Source organism: Penicillium malachiteum (assembly GCF_028827825.1).
Source record: "Penicillium malachiteum strain IBT 17515 chromosome Unknown utg000004l:1.0-4883003.0:1.0-4884900.0, whole genome shotgun sequence".
Lineage (NCBI taxonomy): Eukaryota > Fungi > Ascomycota > Eurotiomycetes > Eurotiales > Aspergillaceae > Penicillium > Penicillium malachiteum.
In genome coordinates, this window is record NW_026643097.1 from 761,087 (window position 1) to 775,732 (window position 14,646).

The 14,646-nt window shown below is 44.7% G+C and overlaps 4 protein-coding genes across 4 annotated transcripts; 3 read left to right on the forward strand and 1 right to left on the reverse strand.

The window, feature by feature from the left end:
- Window positions 1-135: 135 nt before the first annotated feature.
- Window positions 136-1,005, forward strand: N7483_008449 (uncharacterized protein; the record flags this gene model as incomplete). Its single annotated transcript, XM_057091876.1, has 1 exon — window positions 136-1,005. One exon carries the CDS (start codon window positions 136-138, stop codon window positions 1,003-1,005), a length of 870 nt encoding a protein of 289 aa, XP_056943050.1.
- A 598-nt stretch (window positions 1,006-1,603) lies between these two features.
- On the forward strand, window positions 1,604-2,765 carry N7483_008450 (putative alcohol dehydrogenase; the record flags this gene model as incomplete). The annotated part of the gene is made up of 3 exons (XM_057091877.1): window positions 1,604-1,877; window positions 1,942-2,414; window positions 2,469-2,765. 3 exons carry the CDS (start codon window positions 1,604-1,606, stop codon window positions 2,763-2,765), a joined length of 1,044 nt encoding a protein of 347 aa, XP_056943051.1.
- Window positions 2,766-5,176: 2,411 nt separating this feature from the next.
- Window positions 5,177-5,654, forward strand: N7483_008451 (uncharacterized protein; the record flags this gene model as incomplete). The annotated part of the gene is made up of 3 exons (XM_057091878.1): window positions 5,177-5,298; window positions 5,331-5,381; window positions 5,453-5,654. 3 exons carry the CDS (start codon window positions 5,177-5,179, stop codon window positions 5,652-5,654), a joined length of 375 nt encoding a protein of 124 aa, XP_056943052.1.
- A 1,348-nt stretch (window positions 5,655-7,002) lies between these two features.
- On the reverse strand, window positions 7,003-7,355 carry N7483_008452 (uncharacterized protein; the record flags this gene model as incomplete). Its single annotated transcript, XM_057091879.1, has 2 exons — window positions 7,003-7,128; window positions 7,215-7,355. The coding sequence occupies 2 exons, from the start codon at window positions 7,353-7,355 to the stop codon at window positions 7,003-7,005; spliced, it is 267 nt and encodes an 88-aa protein (XP_056943053.1).
- Window positions 7,356-14,646: the final 7,291 nt, after the last annotated feature.

Genomic DNA, 14,646 nt, shown 5'->3' on the forward strand with positions numbered 1-14,646 from the left:
TTGGATCTATATCAGACATTGCAAAAGACTTCCAAGGTTGGCCGAAGAAAAGAGAAACAGATCTAGAAGCAGTTGTCTCCCTCCTACCCAGATAGGAGCATGTTCATGAGCAACCCGCCTCAAGCCCAGCGCAAAATGCGACATCCCAAACCCGATATCCCCTATGCTTGGTTCTGGCAGGGCAGGCCTCTACGCAGAGGATATTCCAGGGGCGAACATATCACAGCTGTCCCATTAACTCAGCAATTTACCCCAGAACCTTCCCATGCATCTCGGGATCCTTCTCCGACTAACAAACCCGCTCCTCCCCAATGCACTTGCGAGTTGCACGAACAAACAAGACCTCCAATGCCCAATAGTGGAAATGTCGATAACACAAACCGAGCTCATGGCTTTGGACCATACTGTCACACAGAGCATGAGCCAGAGCCTGCCCAGTCGGTGAAGAAGTGTACCTGCTCCGAATGTATGAGGTCCTCTGCTCCTTCCGCTACCTCTGTCCATCCTGGATATGAAAATCCAACCCCCTGCTCCTCTAGAACGATGACACCCGTCATGCCATTCCATCATGCTTGTGCCGCTTCGAGCTCCCGCACTGTCTATTGCTTGAATTGTCTCCAATACCATCATGAGTGCCAGTACCTGGCTGCAGTTCCTATTTCCGAGGCACAGCCCCAGCGTGCTGAAACGTCAGCTCCATCTGCGGCACCCATACAAGCTCAAGCTCCAAATCCCGCTCCGGTACCCCGCGCCAGCGATCCTCAGGTAAAGTGCGGATGTGCTCACTGTGTCGGTATGACTGAAGCTGTACCTGAGGTGGAGTCTCGTCACCATGGTTGCTGCCACCCCAAAGGATGTCGCATTGACAACTATGTCACACCTGCAGTGACTGATGACACCGCTTCGGTGTTTTCGGCGGAGATGGTTGGGGATAGTGAGAGTGTGGATGAATTTCGATATGGACATCTTATTATTGCATCTCCTATGCATTGCTACCCTGAGTGATGTCCTTGTAAGGCTGGTTATTTGGATGACTGTTGTGATACGTTCTGTTTTCTGAGATCTTATATAGTCGTTTTTGTTTTATAGAATGCCCGCCTATCGATTGATAACAATTCAAATGTTGATGATCTGAATATATTCATACTCGTAAGCGTCAAGTAGAATATGGATTGACCATAATCTGATCTACTTCAATCACATTTGGATAAAAATAGACTATTATCCGCCATGAAACCTTCCATGGTTTAAATGTTGTGTTGATGCAGCCCAGAATCCCCAAATTGGAGAAAACGGAGATCAATAAACCAAGGTTTATCCGTGGACCGAGGTCCCTAAACAGCTATGATGCATTCCCCCAAGACTTATAACAGAGTCTTCTTCCACTTTTGCAGGATTCATTGATTCAACTTCCATTTGAACAAAATTCAATAAAAGGGAATCATATTTCGAACCTATATCAACCCCCTCATATCACACTACAATTCCTGAATCTTCGGTTATCGATAAGCATCCCCGCACTCAATTATAAACCATACTCTTTAAGTTGCGTTCAACCTCAGACTACAAGCATCTCAAGTTCTCAACTGAGACGGACAAGAAAATGTCAAAAGCTGTGTATATCGCCCCAATTGATGGCAAACCTGGCAAGCCAGGCCAAGTATACTACCCCCTCACCGTACGAACCGTACCAAAGCCTACCCCGCAAGGCAAGGAGCTCCTCATAAAGCTCACAGCCGCCTCGCTGAACCACCGAGACCTCTTCCTCCGCCAACACTTATACCCAGGCGTCACATTCGATGTACCACTCCTAGCTGACGGTGTAGGCACTGTGATCAGTGCTGGGCCTGAAGTTTCGAATGCAGAGAAATGGAAGGGTAAGCGTGTGCTGCTGAATCCTGGTGTTGGGTGGAAAGATTCCCCCCGATGGACCTGAGGAAGCAACTGGATACCGAATTATGGGTGGAACGAAGTCCTATGATAAGGGCACATTGCAGGAATTCATCACTCTTCCTGAATCGGAGGTTGAGGAGGCGCCGGCTCATCTTTCTGATGCCGAAGCTGCGGCTTTGCCCTTAACTGGGTTGACGGCTTGGCGAGCTCTTGTTTCCAAGGCTGGAGAACGCAATTCGAAGGATGGGGCTGCTATTATCGTTACTGGTATTGGTGGTGGTGTCGCATTGATGGCTTTACGCTTTGCTGTGGCTAGAGGTGCTCATGTCTTTGTGACCAGTTCGAGTGAAGAGAAGATTCAGAAGGCTGTTGAGCTTGGCGCTTCAGGTGGTGTGAATTATAAGGAAGAAGGCTGGGATAAGAAGCTCTTGTCTATGCTTCCGGCAGGAAAGAAGAATTTTGATGCCATTATTGATGGTGCTGGTGGTGATTCCATTGAGAAAGCTGTTAAGCTGCTCAAGGTAAGTCTTCGCTCTATATTTCCGTTTTTATGTACAGTTTCTCATGCTCGGTAGGTTGGTGGTGTTATCTCTATCTATGGAATGACTGTCTCTCCAAAGATGCCCTTCTTGATGCAGGCTGTCCTGAAGAACATCGATGTCCGTGGCTCTACTATGGGCTCTCGCAAGGAATTCAAGGAGATGGTCGAATATGTCAGGGAGAAGAATATTCATCCTGTGGTTTCTCGAACACTTCAGACCGAGATTGACGATCTCGCAGGGCTTGACGGGCTCTTTGAAGACATGAAGCAAGGCAAGCAGTTTGGGAAATTGGTGATTGACTTTGGAAAGACCTCAAACAGCAAGCTCTAAACAGAGCCAGGTATGAGTCTGCCCTGGGTATTTTTATTATATAATTGATTTAACTTCATTTTTGTAGACTCTTTAAGAACTACGATAGCTGCATAGATGAATAAGTGGAATTGGATTATTATTTGGACTTCAACTTGATTTGCGGCACTAGCACTGGCAGAACCCATTATGAGATTCAAACCATGGAACGTTCAGATAATATTCGTCTCTGACACATCAGTCCCCTGCGAGAATGGTGGCCGGTGAGCGCGTAGTAGCGACTATAAATTGGAATCCATGGCATCATCCGAGACCACTATGTTGACGTTCTTCTTTGGCGTCATGTAGATCACGTTCCAGCCAGTTGTCAGCGTCACCCCATGACTCGAGAGGACGCAATGGCACCCTGTACAAATTACTGTCTCGTGAATCTCCTATATTTACTCCCAGAAGCCCACAATCCCGCTTGACGGAATTGAGGTCCTGTTGGTCCGTATGGCAGAACAGATTCCGATCCAAATAAAGGTGTATGGACTCCTTAGCTATACCGATGCTGACTCCAGGCCACCTTAGACAAGTTTCTTAACGGTCGCTTGTAAAGTGTCGAGAGTGTCGCCCCATGCTTTACTTCACTGCGGAGGATATTGGCAGCTGCAACAACTGAGTCGGGCAAAGAAGTTTCTGTGTTGGGAGGCTTGCCTCAAACAATTCCAGATGCGACCTGCATAATCACCTAAAAGAAGCGTCACACACAGCCTTCAATCAGCTTCATTACATTTGCAAGATGCCTCTCCATCGGCTCAAATTCCAATGCGTTAGGGTACACATGGCTACCCTCCAAAGAAGAGAGCACTTCCCTAAGGCGCAGCTAGAGATCATCGATTAGACGGAGGTTCAAGGCAGGCTGCTCAGAAAGGTCACAGCTGGGACATCTGTAGGAAATGAGGCTGACACAATTAAAGTCCAGCGGCCAAGACTCCTTTTGCATGGCCGCTGTCTGTGGCTGATTGACATCCTTAGACCTGAATCATAGCTAAACGCCAGGCTCTTGGATCAGTTGTCTTTCATTGAAACCGTTGATTGTTGAAATCCCTCTGGTGATTCTGAGCAATTTTATGTGGCCATTTTGATCGACTCAGTATCTCGCCGGCAGCCCAGTCTGCTAGAGACCAGAAACGAGTGCCCTTAGGTATGGTCAAGAAGCATATGATCGCCACTTTAGATCTCTGACCCCCACCAGCTTTGAATTGGCATACCGCTATTGTGCGTCAGTGCGGGCTGGGTTCAGATTCAGACACTCAGTCTCTATTTCAAGGGTGACTATGTATTGGCCAGCTTTAATCCTGAGTGTTCGTTGAATGAGCTGCATCTGACATAAATTATCGGCCGCCCTTCGCTGCTTTTTCAACATCCGGAGGGACTTCTTTCTTTTCTGCCTTATCGTTGTTTCCAAGCCCCAGGGCCAGATGAGCTGTGGTGATTTTAGGTTCGAAGAAGAAGGTCCAGATTGCCAACGTTGCAAATTTCCCTTGTACAACTGAAGGAAATTGATTTAGTCAATATCACGCATTTCCTTGTTGCGACCATCGTATTCCTCCGGTCGACGGTCTAGGACGTAACGGAGATCAGAGATGGTTTAGAAGTGGTAAAATACCACTCTGGCGCATGAAAGCATCGCCAATCGAGGATCCTGTTCTATTAATTCTTTTATGATGCTTTGACGTTCCGCATCATAGAATTCTGAAAACCCCCGTTTGTGTATCACTGGCATCATTAACCAAAGGTTGGTTCAGAAAGAGTAAGAGGAAACTCACATCATAGAGATGCTGTGAGAAGAAAGCGGATTGATCTCGCAAAGATCGACATTCTCGCTCCAAGGGACCAAAATGGCCACATTGGTGACAACGCACCAACTATAAGAAACAAGAATCCACCAGTGTAGATTGTTTGTGGCACTTAACGGACTACTCTCTGTAGTATCTCGTTCCTGGCCTGTGTGGAGTTCACGAGTCTAGTCTGGTGCAAGAGGACCACCAGCCAAGGGATCGGTTCTCCGTTCCTTAATCGAACAACACTGTAATATCTGCGCATAGCGGCTTCACATATCCTCAGACTGCATTATTGAATATGTCGCTTTTCAATCTGCGTTTTGCAGGGCTATTCCATGACCAGATCCTGAACGACTTGCTCATGAGATAAGACCAGTGAGAGAAGATCTCTCTCCCTGTATCAAGCCATACGGGGGAAAAACATATTTTCCCCGAGATTTTTTGGTCTTGTTTGCTCTGATCATTGAGCTCCGGTCTCGTCCAGAAGCCGGACGGTTTGTCTGATGACATTCCTGATTCGTTCGGTAATGTATGCCTTATTCAAAGGTATAACAAGCGACAGCATTGAGAGATTTCTTCTAGGTGGTTGGTGTCTACCCTGATATGGCCGCTTATATCGAAGTCAGCCCGATGCGCGAAATGGCAACTCCTGTTCCTGAACTGGTCTTTTCCCTGGCCAATGCCCAGAACAAAAATAAAGGCATTTTCTTTGACTCAGACATACAGTCTGATTTAGGATAAATGCATAACATCATAGATGGAAGATGCGAAAGGGTAACAACAAAGAAGAACGGAAAGGGGGCGAATAGTGAGATCTTGTGCGCCAGCCACCATTCTCGGTCATGCCGTTCGAGTTTCTCAAAGCAACTCCTCTCTCAGTTTTAAGTCTTGCCATACGACTCGAATGGTTGTGGGACAGGGAGAACGAGTACGGTCATCGACCCGTTTGGCGAACGTCGATGATGATTTGGCTCTCAGCGACTCTCTTGTTGTAGACCTCATGTTCAAGGCCGTTTACCACAGCCTAATTGACGAGGTCCTAATATGGCTGGCCAATGTTGGCTTGCTACGAAGGGTGTGAGGATAGGTCTGAGCACAGGCGCTGTCAGACACAATTGAGTTGATTTTGGCTTCATGGCCTTGGATCTCTTTACACCGGACCAAGGAGAGGAGGAGAAGATAAGAAACTCGTTGAAGAAAATTCGCTTAGGCAGCCATCCCAGTGATATGTGGGAAATGGTTAGGGTTGAGTCTGCCCAGAATCGGCGGGTAGGTAAATGGATCGGTGAAAGTAAGAAGGAGTGGAAGTCCGTTAGGAAAAGTGAGGAAGAAAAGTTGAAATCTCAATTCCGTGGAGAAGCGAGGGAAGCTAGTCTGAACGCAATGATGGGCTCCAAACCACGACAGTATAGCCGGAGAGTAGGTACTTGGTTCTGCGTGTATTCTAGCCCCGGAGCTCATAATGGGCTGGCAAGGCTTAGGATAGTATGATCGATTGAAGGGGAATTTGAAATTCTTTATCTCGCAAGCTCGTTCCTTGCCTCCTAGTCGGCCACTCTCTATAAAAAGATATCAGTAAGCGCAAGCCATTACCAACCTTGCAGAGTAGCTACTCACGGGCACTTTGATAATCTCTGCGCGGTTACCGTTCCACTGGTAGAGGCATCGTAATTGGGTCAGAGGAGAACAGAGCATCTAGCAAAATCAAGTCAATGACCACTCTGTCTGGCCTTGAGCAGTACTCTTACTTGATCGGTCTGTGATTTCTGTCGGATTTCCTCGAAGTGTGCAAGGAATCCTCTTTCCTTTGTAGTTCAGGATTCGTTGGATGGAGCGAAAAAAGGCATATTCGGATGTGGTCTTGTTTCGAGAAAAGACACTTGGATGTGGGTACGACTGAAAGACTGTGTACACAGATGGTTAGAGCTTTTAAAACAGAGTAATATGGGAGGGTGGTTACATACTAGATAGTATGTCACGTTGAAGTGCTAGAATTCTCGGTGGCAAAGATAAGAAACCAATACTCGCACTGTTTTCGTATACGCTAAGGTGTATACGCTAGGATGTTATGGTGTGGCCAGTCGATACCTGGTGCAATGAACCACACTGGATGGGAGATACACTGCCCGAGAGACACAAGAGAATATTAGTCGCGCGCTGACTGTATAGGGTAGATCATTCAGAGAATACTCTACCTTCCATATGCCTGGTGACTAACGAGCTGTCTTGATGTGCGCATCTGTTGGGTCTCGCAAGATCTGAAAATTCTCGACACAAAGGCCAGCCTCTGTATGAACTCATTTAGCTGAGGGGCATATTGCTCATCGTCAAGGAAGGGATAACCCAGGGGACTTTGACTTCTCCCACCACCTTCGATCGTCATCATCCTTCGAGATCACAGCAGGAGTGGTAGTAGACGTGGACTCCCCTTAGTCGGCATGTCCAAAGCGTATCTCCTTTGACTGAGATGTAACGATAGAGTTAAGCTTATCGCCAAAGTGTTTATGGGATCTTCCTTGGACTCCATGTTCGTCGCCAGCATCAGTTATAATCTCCTAGGATTATAGTGAGAACGAGGATCATTCTAGCTTGCAAGTTAGCATATAAGCGTATTATTTTTGTGTTTATTTCAATGACTTACCAGGCGTTTTAGGTTGATGATGTGAAAGAAGGCTGGCCGAATAAGCTGGCTCGACTCGCGAGTCTGGGACACTGAAGTACACAGCATGGCCTCGTTGAATCCTTGATAGGAATCGGTCGCCAATTTTGTATGTCCCTTCATCAGCAAAAATTGGATCTCCTCTAGACACCACTGATGTAAAGCGTAAGTCCATCGTTTAAAGGTGACGTCGAATTCTCTCGAATGTTCCGAAGTCAAAAGCCGACGTTGTCAGAGGTCCTACTCCCTGTTACGTAGAGATAAAGTATGAATGGACAGTTGACAGGATGATGATCAACTGGTCAAGGAGCTTGAGAGTTAGCCTCAGGAATCAACTAGTGAGTTTAATCACTTTCCTTCATCGACAAATAGAACATGAGAGGTTGATGGAAGTAAGAGTTGCCAGGAAGAGAAATCAGGTAGCTCAACGTAATAGTTACCAAGAAAGGTTAAAATGATGATCAGATAACCGTAAGAGGATTGATATTCTAAAATAGCTAAGGTTTGTAGCTGCGCTGACTGTACTCCGTACTAGGATCTCAAAAGATGAGATGAAGTTATAGATTGCTCAAAATATGTACAAGAATAATCGTATACCGCATTATGCACCTGTAGCTGACCCTTGCAAAAACGGTAGCTTACTGTGTATGTGTAATCTCACACCTGGCAAATAAGCTGCTACAGTAGCATCAGAATGCTGCCATACCAAAAAAGAAAAAAGAAAATAAAGCTTCAGACCGCTAAATTTTCGGGATCACCCCTATTACACAGCCACCAACGGCAGCTGCCCTTAGAATAAATGTTCGCTAACTTGAATTCGTCTAAGGATCCGTAGATCAGGCGGCGGGACTAACTTACACATGGCGAGCTGAAATGAACTAAGGGGCCCCAGTAATAAAAAAGCAAATTGATTTTGATGTGTGAGTCGCTAGGTTTTCCTTTTAGATTGTCACTACTGACTCTTTAGGGAATAAGCTTCAGATCAGGGCTTTGAATGGGCTATGGAATTGTCACCGTTACAGGCGGTCATTGTTGATACTCCATTATCCTCCACTACCTATCGATATACTCAAAATCGAGTTTTTAATCAATAAGAATAGTAACAATTTTCTGCTTTCTTTGTCTTTTCATTTTGATTGATTATTCTCAAATTGCCATTTTTATTTTATATTTTTGCCTCATTTTTATTTCGTTTCACTTCTTACTACTAGGTGAGACAACTGACCAGTTCCCGCACCACCGTGCAGCCGACTGGTGAACTGGCGGACCAGGTTATTAAACCAATAACAAGATCGCCTCATATGGGTCTAATTCAAGGACTCCGATTCGTCCCGGTTCGGTTAGGTTCCGATATCTCTGAGAAAAAAAAAGGCGACCGATGATGTCGTCAATTTCTACCGTCTATGGAGTAATACAGAAGAGGTGCAGTAGTTCGGCATTGGTGCGGGAGGAGTCAACATCCTAGTACTCCATACATAGAGAACCAAAATACTCCGTGCGGAGCATAATCATGCAGCCCGATTAGTAGACAATTGAAAGAATTTTCACTTCAGTGACCCTCGTATACCTCGATAAGCTCTTCTAAGCGAATGTTCTTTCAAGTTGTGGTATACCAAGACTCCAGTGCTGACCTATAAGATGGCTAACCGTTTTGAAATCATCGAAACACTTGCCCGATTTGGTCAAGTTCGAACTGTTTACTTTTTGTGGAGAGAAGTTGCAATTGAGTTCAAGTTCATGCTGTCAAGATGAAAAGCCGAGGTTCAATTCCAGTTTAGTTAGTTCAAGTTCAAAGTTCAAAGTTGCTGCCTACCTTGGCCGAGCTTGTGTACTTTGGTGCAAGTGGATGCCGCTTGGCAAATATATTATGCTTCAATCGTAGCCGAAACGAGGGAAATGGGGCAAGTTCCACATTCCCCATTTTATAATTCAATTTTTCTTTCTTGTTCTGAGTTTGCATCTGAATTTTTGACCCGTTTGGTTATTCTGAAAGGTGGATAAAAGTGCCATTGTTTTCTTCTTTTTCCTTCCAAGGTTCTTTTCCAAGAAATGGAAAAAAGTGGAGTATTTTGAATCGGGTCCGAGATAGAAGTCACCGAGCAAGATATCCAAACAAATCAAGGCAAAAGCAAAACTCTAATTGGCAAACTAGAATAGCACTTATCTCTCAATCCGGTTTAGAAGACTCGCGCAAGAGCAAGTCGGATCAAACTGGGTCCCGAGATCCCGAGCTTCTGTGGCGTTATGATTTGCTCGGTCTACTCCACTGTGTTTATGGAAGATCGCTTTTAGTGCGATGAGCATGGTATTCACCTGGGCACTGGAGGAGATCGGGATATCTGGAGCGATATATCTGAAGCGGCATTTACCGTGTTCAAGTTCTTCACAGTGACATGGGTTGTGAGTAATTGATTGAGGGGCAATCGGAACATGGGTTCAAATATTTAGTGTGTGGAATGGGGAAAGCGTTCGCTTCAGATTGATTTAAGTGGATTCCCCCATGCGTCGACTTCCTAGCTCCAAAATCCGAAAAGTTCGCTTTTCTTGCCGCACGTGCATGTTTGAGGAGTGGAAAGGTCCGTGGAGCAACATGAAACAGGCGTAGTTCGGCGGTGGTTTCAAGCATGGACGATCAAAGACGATCATCTTCAAATGTTCTCTTTGTTCCAAGGAGATAACTTCCAATGGGGTAAGTTCAAGGTTTTCGGGATTTTATCAATCTTCAAAGTTTCAATTTGACGTGTTCCAAGGTTCATATGTTGGCACTTGCAGATTCGGTAAAATTATCGGTTAATTGATCACCAAGATACTATTACTCCAGTTCAAGTTTTTGTCAATGAAGTTTACAAACATTTGAATTTGTTTGGGCCAAACTCTCTCCGCAAACCGTACTCCATTACTCCGTACTTTGTATGCGTAAACATAGCTTGATATATATCTGCGGGATGTCGATCACTGCCAGTGATGTCCTCGTGCCGAACTCCCATACTGAGAGTGGCTCGTGCTGAGACTATCGGATGACCTCACCAAGACTTACATGATTCAAGTTGGATTAAAGGTTTATTACTATGAAGAATGTTATTGAGGATAAAAACCATCTGAGCTATACAGAATCAAAACAGAACATTCATTTGAACACTAGAATATTATTAGAGCACCTGGGCATCTGACTTGGCAAAAGCGAACCCGCCAACCTACCTAAGAGTTGATTCACTGTTAAAAATAGCCAAAATTGTCTCACAACCCCTGAGCCACCAACAAAGCCACGAAGCAAGAACACTTGAAAACGAGCATCGAGATAAAATAAGAACTTTGGGCTGAAGCCACAAGACCGACTAAACCAAAATTGTACTTTCCAAGGCAAAACATCAAGATCGGACTAATTCCCCAGAGATAATCCTACAAGGAAGGTCCTTAATTCAACCATAAAAAAACTTTCGGCATGCCACCGTCAAGATCTCAGACGGGAAACGGGACATGCTTAGCATCCCAACAAAGACTAAGATCTACAAAGAGCTCCACGGTGCGTGGAGAGAATGACTGGCACCATTCCCACTAAGAAGGCATAGAGCTTTCTTCACACCAAGCCATACCAATTACGGATGTGATCATCGGCCACAGAGCGGGTGAGGGTACTTAGAATGGACCTGATAACCACCTGGTCAGTTCAGCTGGTGGTGAAACCCTTCCTATCGTTTTATATTTACTGAAACATTGAACGGGATGAGTGGTCACTAGGATTATATGGAATTATTCTGCGACATAACATATTCAGGTTTCTGTACGAGGTGCAAAACATCAGGGATGAAAAGTTGGATTTTGCTCTCATTTTTTTCGTTGCTCCGTACGTGGCTTGCATTGTATATGCAACTACAAATACAAGCATCAAGACACGTCACGATGGTCTTTCCTCATAACGCCACTAATGTATATTATATTAAGGCAGAAAAGTCAACTGGGGCATTTCATGACTTTAAACCATGACCGCTGTTCTACTAGTGAAGCTAGCACCTTAATTAAAAGCCAAGAGCACCCCAGAAATACAGTGTATGGGGCATAAAGTCACCGAGAAAGCACCGGAGAAGGACCGAGTCGTATGAGGTGATTGCCTGCAGATAATCGTTGCTTTTGGAGGATCAACTCACTCATCCACAACACCTCGATAGTCCATTTGAAGATGCCTAAAAGCTCTACCATGAATACCCAGCATCTTGGCATCCATGAAATCACCAGATATTTCAAGGTTAAAGTTAGTGAGGCTTTTTCTGTATAATCGTACCAAGCGAGAACTCCAAGCTTCTGAGTGGTTGATTAGGACTCGGCCCCAAAGCATAACCACAGCACACCCTCCACAGGATCAAACTATCAAATAATCGGTGCATATCCAAATAAAAAGGTGATTCTACCAGGATCGAATGAAAGCAAACACAATGAACCTTGTTCTTAACCCAAGAACCTGACACCGGAGTAGGATTCACAAACCAGACATTCCTCCGAGCTTAGCAGAATACAATAAACACTATCATCATTAGTCAGGATACTATTAGTCCCAAGGGCCACAATGTGGCTGAGCGTACTCCATCTACCGCAGTCCGTACGGAGTCGGAGTCGAATACATAGCCTCGCGGATCCACAACTCCAACCAGGTTTGAGTATCTCAGCATTGACCATGTGGGCGTTTGAAGATATCCAAGTTGAACCCCTGGCACGGGATCAAACCAGGAGCCCGAATTTTGATCCATTTCCATTAAAACATTGAATAGAGAGGGGGAAGGCGCCGCAAGGGTCCAACCTTACGGGATGGTGATGATAGACCCGGGAGGGGAGGGGTTTCACAACGATGATAGAATTTGAATTTGATTTTGATTCAAATGCAAGGTTCCTATCTAAAGCCCTGACATACACGAAGTCGATGAAATCATTCTCGATAATGCGTCATTAGATATACTTTGTATACAACATTTGAATGTAGCTTTTAGTTCAATGGTTATTAAGGAGGTATTTTTTTTTATCCCCTCTCATTTCAATGAGAAATTTAGCCTAATGCATAGTACTTAGTAAAAGCTAATTTTTGAGTAGGGAATAATGAGCGGAGCCTCTGATAATAGTATACGGAAAGAATAGTCGTTGGCAAATATGGATATATGGACAAATCGGGAGGATTACAAAAGACCGATACAAACCGACACGGAGAAGAGTCCCAGAAAGTTGTAGCTCCGACACCCTGAGTTTGCAAAGGATCCGCTTTTCGAACTTGGAATTGTAAAATCAATTCTAAATCAATTCTAAAATCAATTGTCAAATCTTGGGACGAATCGGGGATTTTTCTCCATTCCTTTTATTGTAGCCTGATCTTCCGTTGGTTTATGGAATTATTTCGTATAGCTGATTTTAAATGACGTTTTGGCCTTTTTTGCAATTTTTTGCATAATTTTTTTTTTTTTACTCGAGTCTGCATCTGCATCTGCGTTTACGTCGTGTGGAATGTGGCGGGTAAAGCGCCGAGGATCCGCCGATCCAGGACAAACGCCAGATCCGAGTCAAACCTGAACCCAAGGGATAATTGTGATCTGATACCTAGGAGGTTGTTGGTTTCATACTCTCCTTGCAAGGGTGATTGCAGGGGTCAAAATCGAAGTAGATGACTTTAGATGAAAAAGTCAACTTAGGGTGAAAGGTGTTGATACTAGCCGGGTAACAACCTGGACAGTGATTGGCGATCATCAGGATATGATTCAGTATTCTGTGCTCCATATTATGATACTCTTTTTAGAGTACTCCTTATTGAAGCTTCGCAGAAGATTGCTGATCATAGTCAGATCCACAGTCGCTTGAACCCGACCTCCCGTTGACTCCGGATGGTTCAATAAACCCTGCCCCTCTCTAAAACCCACCCGAGCCATTTAAACAGTATCCTTAGAGTTATTACGAGATAGGGTCCCACAGCTCTTTTAACGTGGCGAAAATCAATGGAGCACTTGAGTTTATGGAGTTGACCCTGAGAACCAAATTTTGAAGAGTATTTGATACTTCGATCAATATCCAAAATCGGGATCCATTTTCGGGCATTTACCTGCCATCGGATTTTTTTTTTTATGGAGTACGTCGGAGAAAGGCTGGCTCGCAGAGAGATCGTGGTGGCTGGTTGACATGCAGGTAGTCAATCTTTCTCGAAGGAGTTATGCACCCGAACCGTTTAAAGCCAGTGGTTCGTGGTGAAGGTCCCTATACGCCGGATCTCTTCCGTACTTGGACTCGATCTACTCCGAGTCTGTACGAAGGGGTTGGTCGGGACTTATCCTTACGTGCATGAATTGATTTCCCCCCCCCTCTCTCAGCTCCCTCGTTTTCCCTCCCTCGTTTTCCTAGAACCCTTGCACGTATGCGCTTTAATTCATGCGCGTGCTTGAATATGTATGTAATGTTTATTGAATACGTACATCGTGCCAGAATTTGAGGTATGGTGTACGGAGTACGGAGTACAGATTAGTGCGTATGGGTCACGTCGGGATTGTCCCGCGCCACGATGATCTGGTGCAAAGAATATCGGCACGATCGACAGGGCTCAACGTATAGGAAAGAAGCAATAAACTAGGTCATATTAAGCACTAATCTTGGAATCAAATCAAGATAATCAATATAAAGTAATGATCAACTTAAACAGAGACATCATAATGAAACGATGATCAAATTACGGGGACAAAATAGAGTTGTCATAGCCTCAGCTCTCTCTGGAAATAGAAACTTGAACTTTGCAACCAAGGTGACAGTGCAGAGTGACGATGGTGATGATACCGTCCCGTTCGCCAGGGATCATGATAAAAGTATGAATAAATCGAAAACCACTAAGAAATCACCAAAAAAGAACAAATCCCAGTAAATTCCCAGTAAATTCTCCCAAACCAACCTCAATTTGACTGGCAACACACAGAGCATCACACTAAACCAATAAGGGGTTAGTTCCCAGTTCAGCCCACCCAATCAGGGATCATATGCCCTTGCATTGTCAGGCCACCAAGTCACATGAGATGCAAGGTGTACTATGTTTAGGTTATTCAGTACTAAGAAGTAACCCGTGGACTCGTTAAATCCATACAGAGTACGGAGTAAAATACGACTAAATACGCAAATTATTTCCGAGAGTTCTACTTGGGTATACAAAGTACATAGTCTACGTAGGTGGGAAGTGTACATAGTACGAAGTAGATGAAATAGTTGGGTCAGGCGATGTCAAAGTTTAGATAAAACGCATGAGTACCTTTGAATCCATTATTTGGGGTAATCTCTAGCGAGATTTCACTAGTAACAAAGTGGGTATTTTTTTTTGACTTGCAGCCACCTCGTTTACAGATCCCTCGAGGGAATGTAATGTATGTGCATGAAATATCGCATTTTAGTTAAGGGCGCATGATGG